Here is a 20,823-nt window from a genome sequence, read left to right on the forward strand (position 1 = left end):
CGGCTGGAGCTAGGAGAAAAACATTATTCGGTGAGTCCTGGTTTGCTCGAGGTGGCAATGCTTCAGCTGGGTGCTTCGGTGGAAGCCGAGTGGATGTCTGCTACTGACTTTAATAGGAGAGGAATCACGGCTGTTTGTTATTACCATTTCTTAAAAGGGAAACTTAGAGCTTATTGAAAAAGCGGATATGAAAAGCACAAACTTGCTCTTTTCTTGCCAAGAACTGGATAGATTATGTCACTGCATTTATTTAAACCTGGTTTCCATTATGTGGTTTTTCTGCTTTTCCCCCCACCCCCCTCTGGTTCTCAGGCATGCAGACAGGGCTGGGCTGCAAACCCCTCAGGGAACAGCTCAAATCCATATAAAAAGATATCATTTAGGGTAATAGAGGCTCTTAATATGTATTTGTATGTTACTGATACACAGTTGTTAGTTATTGCTATGAGGCACCCTTCAGAACAGTTGATTAGTTTTGCAGGGCTCCTCTACTTAATGAACTTGTACAATTGTTAATTTTTTTAAGAGTTCCTTCTGCTCGGGCGCCTGGAGGCAGGAGATTAGACCCTTACAGGTAGCTTTGCAAACGCTGCAGGTATTTTCCTGCTCCCAGATTCCCAACAGACAGACAGACACGATCCCAACTTGTTTATTGGGCGACTGGTTATTCCTTCCAGTTTAAAACTCTTCAATATAAAGGAGTAATTTTAGGACACGTTTGATTCCAGTATGGAGAGCAGCCAATATCAGGCTCAAAAATCCATTTGCAAGTCTGTGAAACATGAAACGAGCATCAGATGTGAATTGAAAAATTGTTGGAGCAAGCATCTCCGCTGTTCAGGGGGCTGAGCCTCATTTTATGTGCAGTACCACCAGGTACGTGGGGTGGATTTTTATTCTGCTCTACCAAACATCTGAATTCTGCCCTGCCCACCTCCTGAAAGTCCAATTTCATCTCCATTTCACTTAATTCTGGGCTTTTCCCTGGAAGATCCTGCCAAACAGCGTTAAAAATCACTTGTGGTTGCATGGGATGTGTGAACATCCCCTTCTTACATGCAAAACTGGACAGCCTCCTAGGGAAAATGTTTTATCGGCTAGTGAGAGGGCCAGGAAATGTCTTCAAGATAAAAAATGAGGTGCAAACCACAGCAAAATACAGTGTTTTAAAACAAAATGTCAATGCAGATGCTGCTGGGGTGCTCTGTGAGCTCCCACCCATGAAGCAGCGCTGTGCCAGCGTGCCCTTGCGAGCAGAAAAGCCAGAAAAAACACTGCCAAGTTCAGGCAAGCTCCAAATAATTTAAATCATTTTATTATATATGGTCAGCAGGACATGTAATCAGATGATTAATGCGTTTATAAACATGTTATGAGAGCTCTCCCAAAAAGGAGACTGACTCTTTGTATTACCCGTACTGTTATGAGTTAGAAAACTAAGGAAGCTTAATTGAAGCTGGATTAATTCATTAATTAATTGAAGTTCCAGGAGTTCAGTAAATTGATTATAAATCATGGTGGGAGAGGGACGCTGTGAGTCTCCTCAGGGGTGGCTGGGCTGGAGACTGCAGCGGGTGGGCCTTTGTGGGGGGACGATGCAGATAGCGAGGGAGATGCAGATAGTGAGGAAGGGTTGCGGACCCGGTCTCAAAGCGGGTCAGCCGCCAGCCCACCCGCCGGGCGCCATGACACTCTGCTGAGGAGGGGAGGGCCTACAACTCCCAGCATGCCCCGCGCGGCCAGTCCCGCCATGCCCCGCTCCCGCCGTGGCGCCCGGCGGCCTTTTCCCGCGCAGGCGCACAGGGCGCTCGGCGCTGTGAGGAGGAGGAGGAGGCGGCGGCGGCGGCGGCCATGGCGCTGAACAGGAACCACTCGGAGGGCGGCGGCGTCATCGTTAACAACAGCGAGAAGTGAGGTGCTATCCTCTTCTCCCCTGATCCGGCCGCAGTCGCCGGGGGATAGCCGGGAGCTGCCTTCCTTCCCCTTCAGGGGGAGCGGTTGTGCGGGGGAAGAGGCCCTGGGGGGCCTGGGGGGGGAGAAGGAGGGGGTGGTTTAACCCTCTCGGTTCTGTCGTGGCTGTGCTTGTTTTCCTCCCTTTTCCTTACGTATCCCTCTGGGGCTTCTCGGGGTGAGCTCTGCTAAGCCTCAGCCGCGGCCACCCCCCACTCCACCCCCCGCTCCCCTCTGCAGCCTGCCTGCCCCCCTGCCTGCTGCTGGCCCATGCAGCTGGCCCCAGCCCTTTCCCCGAGTGCTCAGGGAGGGCTGGCAGAGCTCAGCCCCCAGCCAGGTGATTCTGGCCTGCACCCAAGCCTCACCCCTTTCTCGCCGCTCAGTGCTGCGGGAGCGCTCGGGTGCTGCAGTGTGCCTCTGTTCAGCAGCTGCCCGCTTGGGAAGCGCTAGTGGTTTGGTTTGCTGGGATTCTTGCGCACACACCCCCTCTGTGTGTTTGGAAAGGAGCAGCAGAGTTGGGTAAAGGTGCTGGGATATAACCATGGAAACGGAAAGCCTCCACAGAGCTGCCTCTGCATGGCAATGGGCTGCTCTCGCTCTCTCTATCTGCCAGTGTTCTTCAGTTCTGACGTGGCAGTCACCTGCTTCTGGGACAAAGGAGTAGTTCACTCTTCAGGGCTTCCTTCCATGAGGCCAGTTAAACATTAGTATAGGAATTCTGCGCCTGACTTCCATTTGGGATGTGATCCTTCTTAGAAGAACTTAGTAAGATCAGCTCTGGAGCTGAAGTCTGCTTTCATTGAAAGGAACAACCGTGGCAGCTTAATGTGTTACTGTTCGCAGTTGTCAGCCTGCCTTGAATCAGGGGTTGCCTCTGGGGCAGCAAGGGGTTGTTTCAGCTGATATGCTGTAGCCTGAACAGAGCTGCCGGCCCCTGTGCCCTTCCAGAGCTTTGGCTGGAGGGACAGGTACTTGCTGGCAGAAGGGAAGGGCAAGTGACTGAGGATAGTAACACGTAAGCTGCCAAGGATAAAGGTGGTGGAGGTTTCTCCAGCTTTAGGGATTAGAGTTAACACAAGTTACCTGCTGTATCTATGCAAGGGTGTTGCACTGGTTTTAATCAGGTCAGTTTCTAATTGAGAATCAAGGAGTCAGTGCAGACAACATGGGTTAATGAAGTCTAGTGGCAAGAGAGGAGAGTTCCTTTTGATAATATTTTTGTGACAGAGGTGCTTAAGCTGTGGTTAGACCTTCAACAGCTGTGTTGCATAAGCCAGCCTGAGCAGTTCCTGCTTCAGCAGTCCTTCCTCCGCTGTGTTACTTGTGGTGAACCAAATTAGGGAACTGATCCAGAAGAAATGCAACACAATGTAAGAAAAATAATAATAAATATATTGCAGTCTTGATCGGTTCAGCTGACTAGCTTCACTGCCTGGCTACGCAGACAGTGGTAGCTGTGCCAGCACACTGAGCAGGGAACACAAGGTTGGCAACAAGCAGCCAGTACTACTTAAGTTGTTACTACCACCAACAAAAAAAACAAGCAAGCCAGACTGATTTTGCCTGCTGAGCACTGGCCTGAAGTTAAAGGCAGTTTTGGTAGGTCAGTAAACTTACATGCATATGGTACTTCTGCCTTGAACTATAACACTGTAACACCGTGTCTCTTCTGTCATCTTCTTTGCAGTGTTTTGATGACCTATGATCACATAGAAATTACCTTCAGTGATATCGAACCTATGCCAGATGCCTTCAAAGGGACCAAGAAAGGGAGTGTTTTCTTGACTCCTTACCGAGTAAGTAGTAAAAGGCTTTATCTTGTGTAAGGAGATAAGGGTTCTTTGTGATTCTGTATTTAAATGTCCTCAATACACGAAAGTCAGGATAATCTACTACCCCTTGAAGTATGGCTCATTTTCTCCCTCTGGGGAGCATTATGAATTCATTGCTTATCCTATCTATTTGTCAAAAGATAATAAATCTGATTAGTTTTTATGCAGGCAGCTGTGTAGTCAGTCCATCAGGCATCTTCAAGATTGGAAATTAGCAATGGTCTGGAAATGCTGGATGTGACAGCACAGCTACTAAATCACAGCTGTGTGGAGCAGCGAGTTCTCTGGAAGCTGGGAGGAGTATTATCTGAGCAGGGGTAGTCTTTTCCTGGAAGGCTTTATTCCCTTGAGGCTTCAGTTTACCCTTGTGGCTGTTTGGTGTAGCTTTTGGCTTGCAGAACTGACTAGGACCTTCAGTCCATTGGAAGGTCTCTTCAGATAATAAATGGGGGCTGTGTTTCTTGTTTGTTTTGCATACCCTTCGTAATGTTGTTTTCTTTTCAGGTTATCTTTGTATCGAAGGGAAAGGATGCTATGCAGTCTTTCATGATGCCCTTTTATTTGTTGAAAGATTGCGAGATTAAGCAGCCTGTCTTTGGAGCAAATTATATCAAGGGGACAGTGAAAGCAGAGGCAGGAGGTATGTATAATACAGATGTATGTTCTGTATCTTGGTTCAACTGCACAATGTAACTGAAATTGAGTAACGGACCAAATGGGTTTTTATGGTACTGCTAAAATATGTTTCTTTCTTTGAAATGAGCAGTTAAAAATATTCCCCTTATCTGTTCCCTGGTGCAGTTACAATGAACAGATCTGCAACTGATCTCATTCCTGGCCTCTGCAAAACACTAAGTTCAATCAGCCAAGTGATCTCACTGAGTAAACATGGGAGCAGAGTCAGCACGAGTGAGGATGTCATTTTGCTTTGGTCAGTTGGGGTTAACCTGTTAATTCTGCATCCAGGTTCTCTTGTGCCAAAGACTCACGATCCTTTCTGGATCAGTCTGAGTTTTCAGGTGCAGGTTTCGAGAGCGCTGTTCTCCACCATTGATTTCTTTTGCAATTCAAGGGAAGGAGTGCTGTTGCTGTGGTGCATCTTAGCAGTAAAAATGACAGAGTTGGAAAAGAAAATCTTCTAGGGGCAGTTTCATATTCACGTTAAATGAGAAGGTTGTGGTAGACATTTTCAAGAAGGATTTTTTTTAATCACTGTTCCATGCCTCTCCTTTTACCAGAGGCACAAAGTTCAGTGAACTCTTCCATCCCTGGCTGCATTTAGTCTGTTAGGTGTGGCACTGAAATCACAGTGCAGCACTTAGGAGACTTCAGTCTATAAACCTGAAATTGGTATTGCAGCTTCTGTATAGGAGCAGAGCGGGACCATCCAGTGTGAGAGGAAGCCTGAGCAGTAACAACAAACTCCGTAAACTGAGTGAAAGGCAAATGGCTTTAGCTAAATCTTTGTGAATTTTCCCCAGAGGCCATCTCTTGTAATGAGAATGTTGCTTTAACAGCCATGAGAGTCTGGTTTAACTCAAGACTCTTCAATCTATGTGCCCCTCTTCCAGCACTGACACAGCTTCTGCTTTGATGCATTGTCGTGATTCTGGGCTGTGCATGTTTTTCTTTTTTTTTAGTCTGTAATATGAGATGTCACTAATTTTTTTTTATTATTACTATTATCCTGACTTGAAATATCTTCCATGGACTCTAATGGATTTATGTGGACCATGTTTTTCATTAAGCTCTTTGCTTCATTGGGCATTCAAACTCCCAAACTAATTTATAACTGACAGTTAGGTGTAGTTGCAAAGGCTCTTTAGCAAACGGGATTAACAAAATCCCTGTCTTCTGCACTAATCTTGTACAAAGCTAGAGCAAATCCAGTGCTTCTGATAGCTTGGTCTGTTGGCAGCTGGTGTGGTAACAGACACAATTTTAGAAAGCTTTTGAGGGTCTCCCTCATTGATGTTTCTTCTTCAGGTGTCCCTTGACCTGAAAATACTTTAATGGGAATTTTTCTAATAGGGTGATTCTGCCACTTTATCAGCACTTTTTTTCTTGAATCTTTGGGATAAGCTTTTTAAAGAATTATGTACAGGGCATCTGTAGATAAAGCATGGAAGCTAAATAGCATCAAACAGCTTCTCCTTGCTTCTGAATTCTGTCTTCTCTCCCTGCAGGTGGTTGGGAAGGATCTGCCATGTTCAAGATGACCTTTTCAGCTGGGGGTGCTATTGAGTTTGGGCAGCGTATGCTGCAGGTGGCATCGCAAGGTATGGGAGTCTGGTAGCATCTGCCAGACAATTCTGTATTTCAGGAGGCCTTGCCTTCATCTCGCAGCAAGGGCAGTTTCAGGTTGCAATAAGTTGGAATCAAATCCACGCAAATTTTGGGCTGGATCTGGAACTTGCTTTAAAAAAATACTTTTTTCACATCCAGTGAACAGCAGATTTATTGGGATGGAGCTTGTTTGTTTTTTACGTAAGGATTCTTTAAGTTTTTACATTTGATGCAGGCTTGATGTCTTGATGAGGTCAACTTACCCTTAATTTTCCAGTTTCCAGAGGTGAAATACCCAATGGAGCTTATGGCTATTCCTATATGCCAAATGGATCCTATGCATTCGCACCAGCTGCAGCTAACGGGGTCTATCCATACCCACCACCTCCTCCTGGTAAGTCTGGGAATTGAGGATGGGGATTATTCTAGTTAGCAGGAGTGAAAATAAGTAGAAGGGGGAAGAAACACAAATTTTACGTAGTCTTTTAGATTGGATCTGATGCCTCGTGCAGATTTTGTCTCCGAGCTTAATGGTATTTGCCTTTGGCTTGTTTTGGCTGGATGCTGTGACCCGCCCAAAGGAGTTAAGTCTTATTTCCTTTTCTGACAGAGTTTTATCCTGGCCCTCCTGTGGTGGATGGAGACATGGGTTACATGCAGCTTCCACCCCCGCCATACCCAGGGCCCATGGAACCCCCTGTCAGCGGTCCAGACCTGCCCCCCACTTCTGCAGGTAAGGGGTGTGTTCGGGTGAATTAGCTCACAACAGTTCTGTTACTCATGAAACAGACATTGTTTCTTGTCTGTTACCTCTCGGAAAATTTAAGAGTCAACTTAGAAGCTCTGCTTAGAAGTATAAATTGTTTAGGAGAGGAACTGGGGAGCTCCCCTCATCTCCAGCCTTGTATGTCCAGCTCAGCTTGGAGGCCAGCCTGATTCTATTTGGGTAGATACCATTAGCAGCTATTTTTGCAACTGGATTTATTCTTGTGACAGAAAAAACACAGTTTGTGATTCTCCTGTGGTGGTAATTTTGCTCTGCTGGATGAATAGAAAGAAATTCATGGTGAAGTGTTTCTGGTCCATTTTAGTTAGCAATTATGGCTTTGGTGAGCTTTGCTCCCCTTTCACCTGTTTCACTCTAACCTGATTAATTTTGCTTAATAAGAAACAGCAGAATAGATGATGGAAAGGAGCTGGGGAAATACAGTCTCATTTTCACTCATTTGGGATTTATCAAAACGATCTTGAACATGGTCTTAGAAAAAAAAAAATGAGCTTTTGTGGTTGGCCACAGATCTCTCACAGGTAAGGATATTTGTCTGGGTAAGGATTTAACTTCTCTCTTTGGTTTGAATAACCAACCAATCGTCTTTGAACTATTATTTGGAAAGTGGCACTGATCCAGATGGTTGTACAAGATTTTTGTTTTCTGCAGAAACAGAGGATCTGGATTATCTTCACAAATTGCCATCTTTAAAGCATGAATCCCCTAAGCTGCTATAAACTTGTGCTGATTTTTGTCTTGTTTTCACTCCCAAGAAGGATGGTTTGTTGACTGTCTTTTTAAGGGGTATTGTCTGTATTCAGGCAAAACAGCTGCTATTGTTTATTTGTTGGCTAACAGGCAAGTCCCAGGTGACATTTCCAAACTAAATCTTGGTCTGTTTCACTTTGGACTTGACAGTCCTGTGGCGACTGGAGGAGGTAATGTTCAGTTGTCCTATTTGTTGCAGCTATTTTGCAACTTGCACGTTGATCAAATAGTGCTCTGTTAGTAACACTTGATGACCAGGAATACATGGAGTTTTTGTTTGATTGTAAAAGTTCTCTGTGTGTCACCAAATCTGTAACTTCTCTTTCTGTGACAGCTGAAGCGAAGGCTGCCGAAGCCGCTGCCAGTGCTTACTACAGCCCAGTCAACCCACATAATGTGTATACACCCACGGTGAGTTCCTGTATCATTCTGGGTTTGCAGTGTGAGCCCAAGTGTGTATTTAGTAGTTCTTTTTCTCAGTGACGCTACAAAGTTTGTCTGAATTGATTTTGGTTTTTTGGGGTGGTTGTTGTTTTTTTTTTTAGCTGTGAACTGATATTCTTTTATTGTTTTTATTTCAGGACCAGCCACCCCCTCCTCCTTACTTCCCACCAGAGGACAAGAAAAACCAATAAGCTAACACAGAACTTCTCCACAACTCATTGCTTTCTTACTTCCCATTTTGGCAGAATCTTGGGGCATGGTCCATAGCACGGAGGAGTAGAACCTTCCCCCAGGGCATGTAGTTTTCATGGACTCTAGTGGTAGATGTGCAGAGCAAGGGGAGAGATTTCAGCAGCCTGGGTTACCTCGCAGAGCTCTGAGGGTTTCCTGCCCTGCTGCAGTATTCCCTTCTTCCTGTGCGCGGCATCACTTGAACTGGAGGTTCCCTTCATCTGTGATTGTTTCCTTTGTCTGTTTCTTTTGACACTTTAATTATACCTCTTTAGAGTAAGCAGCTGCTCCAAACTGATAATTAACATGCTCATAACATGGGAACAGGGCTCTTGGAGGGGTGGGGGATGTCTTGCACTTAGTGTGCAGCCAAGAGCATCTCTGGACACAGGGATGTCTCTGGGTATTCCACTCAACCCAGACTATCACATGCAACTTTTCCCTCTCCTACCAAGAAAGGGCTTCAAAAGGGAAGCTTTGGGATCCCAAAGGAAATAGATACCGATTACGTTTTTCAGATATCTATTAAATTTCCTTGGTTTTCTTAGCTTAAGTCATTCCTGACAATGGTAGCAAATAGTCTGGTAGCCCTCCAAATTTTCGTGCTGTGATGATGCAGATAACCTTCCCTTCTTAAGAAAACATACTACTCGTTACGGGGTTGATTAGTAGCATCTAACTAGTTACAGATCATATGGGAACACTAATTTTCTGTTGGTCTTTCTTTTTTTCCGGTTAGATATGTGGGCTTGAGATCACTAAGTCCTGAATATTCTCTTTATAGTCTACAATGCACTTTTTTTTTTTTTTTTCTTCGCTGTAACACAAATTACACTTTTTGGCCAGTGAAGCATCTCACTGCTGTGATTTAACTGGTGAATTAATAGCTAACAGGGAGAAAAGAGTTGCTTCTGCCCTGGAAGCACTTGAGAGAATATGCAAAACGTTGAAATAAGCTGTTAGGTACAACTGAGCTGCTCATTGGAATGTTGTTTAATGCTGTTAAGTGTTCCTGGATCCGCTGTGAATTTACTTCCCAGTAACTTGAATGTGGGTTCCTTGGACTGAGGATTCAAGCGTTTTCCTTCTGTAGCATTGATTCATTGATCTCATTAGCAATGACTCTAGTGTGCAGAACCTCTGCGGGACTGATCGGAATCCAGGTTGTAAAACTTTGTGCCGTGCAAACCTTTGCACAGATCGGACTTTGCTGATGTCTGACAGCTGTGAGAGTGAAAACCCTTCCCAGCAAGTGTGAAGAAAGGTCGTGTGCTAGGAAACTGCTGAGACTTGCTGCATGCAGCCTGCTTGGAGAGAAAAATGGTCCACCTCTTGTTTTCTTTTTTTTGTCTAGCTAATTAATCTAATTGCTACTGTCTGTGCACTGACTTTTCTAGAATTGCTACTGCAGTGATGTAAAGAAATGGTTATTTTAAAAAATATATTTATTTTGAAAATGTTTGATTAATATATTAATGTGAAATGACTTTTGAATGCAGATTTGTTTTGCCAAGACTGTGAAGTAAAAAGAAATCAGCTCGAAACTTAGGTGTTTGTGCATTTGTGTGCATGTGAGCAGGCAGACTTGATGGTGACTTGGTAGCTTTGGAAGGGGAGAGGGAGAATTAAACAGCAAAATCACTTGGATTTTGTTTGTGGCTATTCATTGGTGACACTAGCTGCTTGATTTCTCTTGACTGACTTCGTGAAACTAAAAGATGATGTTAAAATCTAAAAAATGCCTGTTTTGCAATTCCTGTTGTAAACCAGTGAGGCAGCTGCTTAACACTACCCAGATGTGTTACCCAGATGGTTTTCCCAGACCGGTTATCCTTGTAAAAGTTGTAACCTGTTACTAGAAGTAGTAGTTGAGGGAATTAGCATAGTTGTTGCCTCTAAAATATGTCTCTAATAAGAGGCAATCTGTAATTTTATCTTTTTTTAAAGTGTGCTGAGATGCTGGGGTTGCTCTGTTCAGTTAGGACTGAACTCTCCTAAGGTGGTGTGGGCCACCTGGTAGCGCTTCTCCCTGGAGAAGTGGGAGTTGTTACTCGTGGGCGTGCTCCAGCAGCAGGGCCAGAGCTGTTACTCCTTAGATGTGGGCAGAGTCAGGTGTGTTGGTGTCTCTGGGCAGGGCAGGGAGGCAGCGTTCTGCACCGGCGCTGGTTCTGTGGTTACCAAGAGCAAACGAGTCTCTGGTTTGCACTGACATGTCAAACGGGAGTTACTCAGAAGCAGCTCTACAGGTAACATCCCAACTTTGCGTGGCTTCATTCCTCTCCCCAGCTGCCTTCATTCTCTTGCACTCCTGGATCAGCTGGGGCCGACAGCTTCCAGATCCTGCTGTCCTACGTCCCTTTTGACTCTCATGTCCTCCCGCGGGGCTGTTTTACTGCACTTTAAGGCTGGCTGAGGCACTTGGGTTTGTTTTCTGTAGCAAAAGGTGGGTGGAGAAGGAAAATGTTAAGAGGTAAATGTTACAGCCCAGTAGGAACCTCATCGATCCTGGTTTGTGAACTAAATGACTTCTTGAGGTGTCCTGAATCCCATCAGTCCACTGTACGATGCTGCAGGATCTGCTGTACCAGACCTGTTCGGTTGTAAAATGCCCCCCAGTTACCCACTGCTCCCAGACAGATAATCCTAGAGACACAGATGGCATGAAGTTTCCAGGTCTCTTGCCCAGCGCTGCTCACTGTGCAGCTCTCATGCCAACAGTCGGTGCAAACTCATGATTTAAAACAAAATAAAAAAAATCAGTCGGCTAAGTGTGCTTGAGGGAAGAAACATTCAGATATCTACTCTGATGAGAACCTGGCTCCAAAGTTCAGGCTGAGCGTCTTTTCCGCTAGTGTGGACAAGTAAGAGCTGCAGAGAGGCCATGAGGTTTGCTGCCTGGAAAAAGGAAAATATGGTGAGAGGATGAGTCAGGCTGGAATAAATGAAGTATTCCTTTCCGCGACATGGGTACTAGTGAGCTAAATCAGTGACTTCGGAGCTGTGAGCGTTTTACAATGTTTTTTTGGTGAATGTCCCTGTTCTTCTGGGCTAGAGCTTGGCGCGGTCTATGGGGAGGTGGGAAGGAGCGAGCTAAAATAAAGAGATGGATCATGGTGTTCTCGGTGTGTTTGGAACATGCCGATGGGAAGTGAAGCACATTCTGGGAATGCTGAAGCTGTGGGGCCAAAAGGCTGGGCAAGTCACGCAGTCGGGCAAGGCTGCTGCAGGTATTAGGCTGAGCGGAACAGCACCGTTCAGGAGGCTGCAGGTTTTGGCCAGATAGATGCTGGTGAGAATCCCCACCTCGCTCATTAAAACCTGAAAACCCAGATTTGATTGAGATACTCTGCACTCGCTGCCGTCTCCCTGATGGGAACTGGGAGCTGCGCTCTACTTCGGAAAGGGTTTAGAGGGGGTGGAAGGGTTGGCTGCTGCTAAGGTAGAAGATTTAAAATATTAAAGCAGGAAAGTGCAATTGGAAGTCTGCTTCTGCTCTGGAAGAGGGTGGGAGTAGGGCCGGAGGAAATGTCATGCATTAGTATGTCTCCAGATCTGGTCCCTGGTTGCATAATTAATCAGCTGTGCAGCAGAAAGGCTGCCGTTGTGAAAGCAGACCGGTCCCATTACATTCCAATATTTGGATGGTGTTATACTACTGAAGAAAAAGTGGGGTACAGAGAGCAGTTAGCCTTGGATCCAGTTAATCTTTCAGCATAGACGGATTTTCTACCGCTGTGTACAATTCTGTCTCTTGGATTGACTTAGGCTCTTCATTTGAGAAATTGCTCACGGCACCTTGTGCCTGCTTCCCCGCTCTGAACACGTGGCTATTTCCCTCCTCCACGGGAGCGTGGTGTAACGAGTATTTCTACAGTGCTTTGAGATCTTGTGCAAAAAGCTGTTACTACAGGAACTGCAGGTACCGCTTACAGATTTCCTATCAGCCTGAAATCTTGCTGACAGCCCTGGGGGCTGGGGAAGGCCTTTACCCTGGAAGGACGAGGTATGTACGTGCTCGCCTCCAGCTGAAGGAAGAGACTGAGACCACCTCCTCCTCCTCACCATTCTGCCAGGTTTTACTTTGAGCATTGCTGCTTTATGCGACCTATTACCAAACAAAATTTAAACAAATCATTTGTTTGCATTCATTCCTTTACGGCTGAAGCGATGTGCTGCTGGCAGTGGTTAAGCCAGCCTGGCCGGTGCTCGCCTGCCCCGTGTGCATGTGTGTCTTTTCCATCAGGGACCGCGAGGACTCCCCACCGCTCTCTGAGCAGTAGATACTCAAATTGCATCTCTGCCACGTGATGGACACTGAGACTTAGGAGCTACGAGCTACGGCTTGAAGCACCGGCTGCCTTTGCGAGCACTGCTGGAGGTGGCAGGAGGCGTGGGGCAGAGTTTGGACCCAGCTGTTCCTGGAGGAGCCACGAGCCGGGCCAGCCCTCGCCAGTGAGCAGCTCGTGTTGGCCAACGTGGTGGCATCGCAGGCACCTCCAGCTGGGAGCGACTGCCAGGTTGGTATTAGAAGATGGGTTTTGCTAAGACAGGCCACGATCAAGAAGTGGTTTCAGGTTTTAAAGCTGTACAAGTAAGCCCAAACGTGGGGGTTTTTGTGGTTGGGTATGAAATGCTGGGGGACACAGGGTGGAGATCTTCATTTTAGGCAAGGGTTTTCTTTGCAGCCGTACTGGGTATTACTCACCCGTCTGCTGCCCTGGGTGAGTCAGCTCAAGGAGCTGCCATCATGAGACTAAACTGGAAACTGGTATTTCAGCAGCCTCTTGTGCTGCTGAGAGGGGCCACAACGGGATGTGAAGAGACACATGTAATGGTGAGCAGGAGCGGGGACTCGTGCCCGTGGGCAGGGACTGCTGGATCTCACGCCCTGGGGTGCAAAGGGACCAGGATCAGTCTCTGCAGCATCCTTCCAGCCATCCGCCTGGCATTTCCTACACATTTCCTACGGTCTCCAGATCCTGGAACAAAAGCTGTCAGCTTGGACTCCATTTACAAGCTCAGTGCAGCAAATCCCCTCTTTCTAAACCTTTTCTTTCCCTTGCTCAAGTCCAGTCTCTCCTCCTGCTCCATGTACTTTGCTCCATAAGGGCTGGGCTCTGGCTCGGACACCGTTGCTCTCCCCGCAGCACAGGCTGCCAGCAATAATTCCCTGGGTGTGTGTCTGGGATCCAGGGGCAGTGTGGGCGAGTTCAGCCCTGCAGCCTCCTCCTGTTGTCCAAGTGTGTGGCTCTGTGGGACTTGGTGGGCTCCTCAGGGGGCTTTGACATGTGTGTGGGGAGAGGTGACAGTGGAAAAGCCATGGGGGGACCGTTTTGGTGCTGAAGCGGGTCAATAATGAGGCACATGTGCTCCAGGACGGGCACAAAGCTGCTTAATGCGCACCGTGGGGCATGCCTGGTACCCGGCTGTCAGCCCCAAGTTCTTCCACCTTCACAAGCATCTACCCCGGTGCCTCCTCAGCTCATGTACATGCTGTAGGTCCTGCTGCTCTGAACTCAGCACCCCAAACCAGGCAGATGAAATGGCCTTGAAATCTGTGTCCCCCCTTTCCTGTGCCTGCAGTGAGAGCAGCCGCTGCCCTGGCCCCACGGGGAGGGGATGATAAATCCAGTGGCTGACACTGAATTAATCTCACTGGGAGGGGGAGGGGGAAGAAATATTTGCTGCATACACGTAGCACATGGTAGTGATGGAGAAAGCATTTTAAAGCTGTCATGGGATGTTGCAAGCCAAATGAATGACATCCAGAGCTGTGCGTGAAGTTTGTGACCTCCTGAAGGACAAGGCAGGCTGCTGCTGGGGGGGGCTGGGCTCTCCCCCTGCCGTGTGCTGCGGTGCAGGGAGCCAAACCCAGTGTTTGAGCTGGGATGGTGTCCGGGCAGGTCAGCCCTGTGCTCTGGATCCCTGGGGGACCTCGGGGAAGTGGGATCAGGGTGGGCAGGACACACTGTGCTTTCCCCCTTGGATGCAGCCAGCCCCCTGGGGAGCTGGAGCACCTCCAAGCAGCAGCCAGCAAAGCCTGGCATCGCAGCGGCGTTTCCTCCGGAGGGGCTGGGGCTGGCCAGTGAAGCCCCTCCAGGGTGACTGGGGTGCTGATGGCCTCGCGGGCAGCTTGGCCAGAGTCACCCTTGCACACCCCACCCGTGGAGCTGCAGATCTCGTGCCAAACCCGTGCTCCTGCCCGGGGCTGCGGGGGGGGAACAGCTTTCCCAACTGCCCTCCCTTGCGTGGGTGGCTCAGGTCCCCTTTGCTCTTCCCAGAAGGACGGGGGATTGCCTTGATGTCCTTCTAAGATGATCCAAATGGGGTGGGGGTTCTGTGTGCTCCCCCACTTCTTCCCAGGTACCATCATTTTTTTTGTGAGGTGCACCCCAAGTGCTCGGGAGAGCCTGTGGGAGAAAAGATGTGGGGTCAAGGCAGAAATAACTGGAAGGCGCCCTAGCAGACAAGGAGGGGAAATGACTGACATCCCTCCTGGGTATGAAATGGCTGGTCCCAGAGCACACAGCACCCGGAGGTCCCCAAGGGGATGCCCCAGCCAGGTGGCCCCAAGGAGGGGGAGCAGGAGCATCACCGTTCTCATTTTGAAACCACCTTCCTCTCCTCTGCCTTGTGCTTTTACTGTACGCCTTGCCAAACTCTGGCAGGGACAGCCTGGTTTTGCAGTGTCATTGGACCCCGTGTTTAAAAGGAGAAGTGAGGGAGGGACATGATGAAATCAATTTTTTTGATATTTGCCTGTTTCCAGCCAAGAGGTTGAGTTAAGGGTGAGGGCAGGCTGCGGCTCCAGGATTATCAAGCCAAGAGGTAGGGAAATAAACTGCTACTAATGCTTGCAGAGGGCCCTTTTGTACCAGGTTTTGCTTTAAAGGGAAGATGATACCCTTTAAAGAGGGCGATAATGCTTGTTCTTTGGAGATCTGTTTTCTCAGCAGCACCTATAGCTCCATGCAGGAGTGAACTGTGGACTTTATTTAGACTGGGGGCCGACTGTAACCTCACAGGAGTGTAGCTCTCTAGCCTGTAAGGAAAAGAGGTTTTCCTTCAGGATGAGTTGTTTTTAAAAGGAGTGGAAGGGTTCACTCTATATTGTGCATATATGTGATACACCCGCCCTGGCTAGTTGTTTGGGGAGGCAGACTGATGTTGTGGGGAGGGAGGGCTGTTTTGGGGAACGCTGACCTGCTCCGTTTAGAAAACAAAATCCTATTACAGCTCCGGACTTGGGGTGTTTGGGATGTTTTGCTACTTATCTGCATCTTTGGGGCGTGGAGTTTGTTTGGATTGTCTCTGCTAAGCAGCCAACTGTGCTGCTTCTGGGGCTTTTCTTATTGTTTCCTGGACAAGGAGTAATTTGAGGTGCAAATACGATGGGCTACGTGCGCTCAGTGATTTCTGTCACCAGTATTTTGTGGGGCAGGTGGCTGCTGGTAAAACCCGGGGGGAAAACAGGATATTTGCTGCTTTTGAAACGTGGTCACCAACAAACTCTCCCTCGGCACACACAGGGGCTCAGACCCACGCGAGCCCTGCACAGAGACCTGCTCTAAGAACCGCGCTTGCCTCTGACGGGAGACGCGTGCTGCCCACCCCGCCGGGCTGTGCCTGAGCGTTTCCAGCCGGCAATGCAGTGACCAGTTGGGGAACTGGTGGGGAAAGTCCTTTTTAACAGACCTTCCTCACTGAAGCTGAACTTTTCCTCTCTAAAACCTGCAAAACCCCAGCACAGCCACCAGCTCTTGGCTTGGAGAATGATTGCCTGATGTTTAGCAATATTTATGATTGCAGTGGGTTTTATTTCTTCAGCATTGCAAGGAGAAGGGAGATGAATCTGAGGATTAACTAAATTCTTATCAGTTGTTCTCTCTGTGCTGGTTGAGGTAAGAGACGTTGCTTTGACCCCTATTATTTTTTGTGGCAAGAAGCAGCAGAAGGTGTGAGCAGCTCGGGGATGCTGCGTCTGTGTCCTGCCTTTATCTCTGTTGTTGCTCTTTGCTAGGCCAGATTTTGCTTTTGCAATCAAAGCTAAAAGCAAAGATGACAGCAATAATTTTCAAATGCCATTGTGCACTTTACATCTCTACATCCCGCTGACAACGTTTTGCAGTGGAGCATAGTGCTGATGTCCCAGATCAATAAACAGCATTTGTGTGTGTCAAGGGAGAGGGATGCAGAATAGAAAACAGCTCCTCTGCCACGGCCCCTCTGTCAGCAAGGGAGGAGATGCTTTTAAACTGTTTGCCCAAGGTGAAGCTGGTTAAAGTCAAGGCTGAGGCTGGCAGGGCTGCGCGAGCACCTCTGAGCATCTCTGCCAGCCAAGGGGATGGGCACCCTCGCTGGGCACAGGGCGAGGAGGCAGCTCCGGCATCAAACTGGGGAGCACCGAGGGAGTGATGCGGATCCCAGTTCCTTGGGCTTTCTGTGCCAGTGCCTGGGGCAGTTACAAAAGAGCCTCCTGGCATGGGGGAGAGCAGAAGTGTAACCAGCAGCTTTTTTCAGACCTCAGGGGATGAGGCTGAATGATCGCTGTGAGAGCAGGGATGGATTTCAGCTTTTCAGCATCTCACTGTATCTCTGGATTTTTACTCCATAGAATAGCTTGGCATTCCCCTGCCCCCGGCAACTCACTGTGCATCTGCTGTGCAGTGCCTTGTGGTCCCGGTCCCGTGCTGGCAGACCTGGATAAGGAAAACCTGACCCCCATGTGGATCTGCTGCCAACACCCACAGCCTTTTTTCCATCTTGGAGTCCCCCAACTTCAGGGAACCACTTTTGCCAACGTAACCTGCTCTCACAGGGTTTCAGGGCAAAGGGAAGTTGTGTCTCTCCTAAAATAGCTAAAACAGTGCAACTTGCCTTAATTAAGGAACTAGATGATTGCAAGGATGGAAAGGACTGGCTGCCTGCCTCCCCCCTGTCCTCCCACAGGGATGCTGCTGCCAGCATCCTCCTGCAGCAATTTGCAGCCCTGGTTCCAGCCAGCGTGCTGCACGGTACCGCCGTGCTATTGGAGTTGTCTCCTCGTAACGCCTCGTACGGTAGGTAAGAGGACAAACTTTCCCATGCGTGTTCCGTGGTCATGGTTTTCTGTTTGGATTAAGCGGAAATCCCTGACAGGCTGCACAGCACCACTGCACGCGGCGTGGAGCCTCTGGCCCCTGCATTGCATCTGAAGCATCTTGTTTATGGCTTCCAGGGGTGTCTGGGGGTCAGAAACAGGAAGGCTGGAAAGAAAAAAAACTCCCCTCGAGGGAGAGTGCAGGGTCAGCCGTGGTCACAGCCCTGTTTCGCAGAGCCTGTGGCTGCTCAGCACCCCCAGCAGTGACACGCAAGGTCCTGGACCCAGGCTGGGCTCCTTCCCCGGGCTGTGGCTCTGCCCGCTGAGCACCCAACGCTTGTGCAGCCCAACGGCCCCCGGAGCCCGAGGCTGCTCTGAGCTGTGCACCCACGTACGTTCGACGTCCAGGAGCAAACCGGCTCTTCCCTTGGCCGTCTCCTGCAGCTCTTCCTGATGCCCACCCACGCCTCCCCCCGCCCCCCCCACACCGCTTGCCACCAGCGCAGGCGTTTCGATAGGGATCTTCGAGGGGTGGGTGCTGCTGCCAGCCTGTGATAGGCAACTGCCTTGCAAGTTGCAATCAGATAAAGTGTTTACAAGAATGAAAGCTGACAGTAAATCACAAGTTTTCAGCTCCATTTCCTGATGCTTTTTTCCCCAGTAACCATTCCTGCCTGGATAGCCCGTTCTGGGAAGGGGGCCCCGCGCCCCTTCCCAGTGCCATGTGCACTGACCGCGTCGGTTCTCAGCTCAGCTTTGTCCAACACGCCCAGGTGCCACAGGGATTTCCCATCCTGCAGCTTTTGCACTGGGTTTCAAATCCCCTCCATCCCCTGAGGCTGAGGGTGACTCTGCTTTCTGCAGGGTCCCCGTCTGTGCTCACAGTGCGTGGCAGATCCCAAATACGCGCTGCAGCCCAGATAGATCCTCCATGTTGCCCCCACCCGTCCTCCCCACCATCCCCTTTCCCTGCTGGGCTTTCCCTTCTCGGAACGACCTTCTGTCCACCTGCTCCCAATTCCTTGCTCATAAATAATAGCAGGGACTGGGTGGGACACCTTTCTTTTGCCCCCATCCCTTCTATACCACCAAGTCCCCGTTGCTGAGGGACTGCCCGCCTGGGACCGGGTGCTGGGAAGCAGGGCTGGGGTGCGGGCATCCCCGTGCTGCTCGGGAAGGAGGCCTGTGCGTGTTTCCGCTTCTTAAAATGGCCACGGTGAGATAAGGTCTGTGGTTTCCTTCGAGCATGCGAGTGAGGGGGAGAAGCGGCAGCAGCAGCCAGAGCTGCAGGCGCTCCCCTGCCCTGTGCTGAGCCTCCCCCTGAGATGGATGCTGCTGGTGAGACCCCCGTGGGGACCCTCCCCGGGGAGGAGAGCCCCAAGGTAGGTGGCCTCGGATGCGCAGGGGCTGGGGGTGATGTTTGGGGCTGGGGAGCGTGTTTGGGGTGTGATGGCCCCTGGAAGGAAGTTGGGGTGGCCGTGCCTGGGGGACCCCGGGGTGCAGAGCCGGGTGCTGAGGCTGAGGAAGGGGACTGAGAAAAGGGAACGAGTCCATGTGCTGGCTGGGATGCTTGGCAAGGGTGAGCAAGGAGTGGGGATACGGGGGTACCGTACCCGTGCAAACGTGCACCCAGCGTTGGCTGCAGCTCTGGGCTGGCTCCCAGCGTCCCCCTCTTGGCTCGCCCACAGCTTCCCAGTGCCTCCCAGCCCCTCCGAGCTCCCTGCTGCCATCAGATCTGCCAAAGCCCTGTTCTCGGCCAGCCTAACCCAACCGACTTCCTCTGCGGTGGCCGGACAGACAGTGTCCCTGTGGGTGTCCCTTTGTCTGCCCCCATGGAGATGGGACCTGCAGCTCTGCCCAGTGCTGCTGGGAGCAGGTGGGCACGATCCTCTGTGCTGGACTCCCGGGATGGTCTGTCTTGGTGGTGTCCCCCCGAGAAGGTCTTGACCTCCTTCCTAAATGCCGCTGTCTCCGCAGCCAAGCTGGCACCCCGCACCAGTGACGCTGCCCCTGCTAATGGGGTGGGGGGGATGCTGGTGGCTCTGTCCAGACCTGGATTCAAGCAGCATCCCTGGATTTGAGCTGGGCTCTTGGCGTGGGGATTAACAGCAGTAAACACATCCTGGTGGCTCAGCTCGGCTTTGGCTTAACCAGTCCCGTGCACATATGGGCGAGCATAAAGCAGATCCCTCAGCAGCCGCCCTCGATGGCAGAAGGGAGCAACAGGGCGCTGCCCAGATCAACAGCCATCCCTCCTGCTGCCCCCCCATGCTACTCCACTGCTGGCCGAGGAGCAGATGTTTGCGCCTTGCTGATAAGTAACGGCAGCAGGGAAGCAAAGTCCTTTTTCTCTCCCCTCCACGCTTGCAACCCTGCTACGGGGCAGCGCTGCCCACAGGGGTGCTGCCGGATTTGGGCTGTGCCGTGCCCGCTGTGCGCTGACGCAGGCAGGATGGTGCTGGGAGCAGCGGAGGGTGGATGGCTCCTGCGCAGGGGCAGGCAGTGGCCCATCTGGCTACAACAGGTTGCCCTTTCACGGGGGTTGCTGACCCACCGCAGCCCCCGGCACCAGCCAGCGGTTAAAAGGAGGGATGTGGAGGCAGGTGGGGGAGAAGCAGCTCGAGGGTTAAACTCACCACGGGTGGAAGAGTTGACTGTAGTCCAGATGGCCGGGGGATTATGCCAGCCCTAGATTTGCCATAAGCAAATGTTAATGTTCCAGCTTCAGGTTGGTGTCTTTTTATTATTATTATTGTTATTATAAGGGGGATCCTAAGGTCATTTTGGGGCCTGGGCTGACCCACAGGTAGGATTTATCCATCCAGCCATCCCCGCCAGCCCTGGCTGAGTAGGGTGCTGGGGCCATGAAGGGTCAAACTCATTTCAAAAAATTTCCATTATATTTTTTGGCGTCGCCCCTTTGTACTCTCAGAGGCACCAGCACTGGGAGCCGTAACGGATGGCACAGGGGCACTGGTCCCCCTCTCCTCTGGCTGCATCACAGCTCATGGTGGTGGCAAAGTCACTGTCACCTGGCCAGGTGCTGTGACAGGAATGAGTTGCTCAGCATGGCGGTGGCTGAATCCAGCCCACGGTTAGAGAAGCGGAGGCATGAGGGGCTCAGCCTCGGCGTCAGGGTGAGGACGGGCTGGGAGCAGGGGTTTGCCAGGGAAAAGGGTATTTTTGGCAGAGGTGGTTTGATCTCCTGGCCAGACCCATGTGTGGGAGGTGACATTTGAGGCGGGGGATGACGGGGGCTGTGTGGGCAGCAGGACCCCCAGCCAGCCCCGGGGCTGAGCGCAACTGGAGCCCAGCTGCACCTCACCGTGTGGCACTGTTTTAATTTGATTGCCTTTTGGAAAGTAAATGCTATTGCTGGTCACCCTTCAAGTGGGAAATGGACATTCAGCTCAACAAGCAATGCACCATTGCAACAGTGCTCGTTTTTCTTTCTGTCAAGAGGA

The 20,823-nt window shown here is 50.1% G+C and overlaps 2 protein-coding genes across 6 annotated transcripts in view; both read left to right on the plus strand.

The window, feature by feature from the left end:
* Positions 1-1,775: 1,775 nt before the first annotated feature.
* Positions 1,776-9,826, plus strand: WBP2 (WW domain binding protein 2). 2 transcript variants are annotated; one of them, XM_080376916.1, is made up of 8 exons: positions 1,776-1,910; positions 3,638-3,746; positions 4,287-4,422; positions 5,969-6,061; positions 6,346-6,462; positions 6,679-6,801; positions 7,940-8,016; positions 8,187-9,826. In XM_080376916.1, the coding sequence occupies exons 1-8, from the start codon at positions 1,852-1,854 to the stop codon at positions 8,238-8,240; spliced, it is 768 nt and encodes a 255-aa protein (XP_080233042.1). In that variant the 5' UTR covers positions 1,776-1,851; the 3' UTR covers positions 8,241-9,826. The 2 variants fall into 2 exon arrangements, with proteins under 2 accessions (XP_080233042.1, XP_080233043.1); XM_080376917.1 differs by having other exon boundaries at positions 1,810-1,915.
* Positions 9,827-9,958: 132 nt separating this feature from the next.
* The window catches only part of UNC13D (unc-13 homolog D), a 28,297-nt gene continuing 17,432 nt past the window's right edge, over positions 9,959-20,823 (plus strand). Inside the window, exon 1 of one of the 4 annotated variants that reach the window (XM_080376502.1) lies at positions 9,959-15,108. Coding sequence is in view for 2 of the 4 variants with exons in the window: in XM_080376500.1 (XP_080232626.1) it covers positions 19,566-19,958 (393 nt within the window). In the remaining 2 variants the exon portion in view is untranslated. The other 3 variants (XM_080376503.1, XM_080376501.1, XM_080376500.1) reach the window with 3 other exon arrangements.

The sequence above is a fragment of the Falco punctatus genome (genome assembly GCF_963210335.1).
Source record: "Falco punctatus genome assembly, chromosome: 1".
Taxonomy (NCBI): Eukaryota; Metazoa; Chordata; class Aves; order Falconiformes; family Falconidae; genus Falco; species Falco punctatus.

Bases quoted from the DNA above. Each gene is read 5' to 3' on its own strand.
- WBP2 (XM_080376916.1), top strand. From the start codon at position 1,852: ATGGCGCTGAACAGGAACCACTCGGAGGGCGGCGGCGTCATCGTTAAC. The intron at 1,911-3,637 runs GTGAGGTGCTAT...TCTTCTTTGCAG, and splicing joins ATCGTTAACAACAGCGAGAA to TGTTTTGATGACCTATGATC. The intron at 4,423-5,968 runs GTATGTATAATA...CTCTCCCTGCAG, and splicing joins AGTGAAAGCAGAGGCAGGAG to GTGGTTGGGAAGGATCTGCC.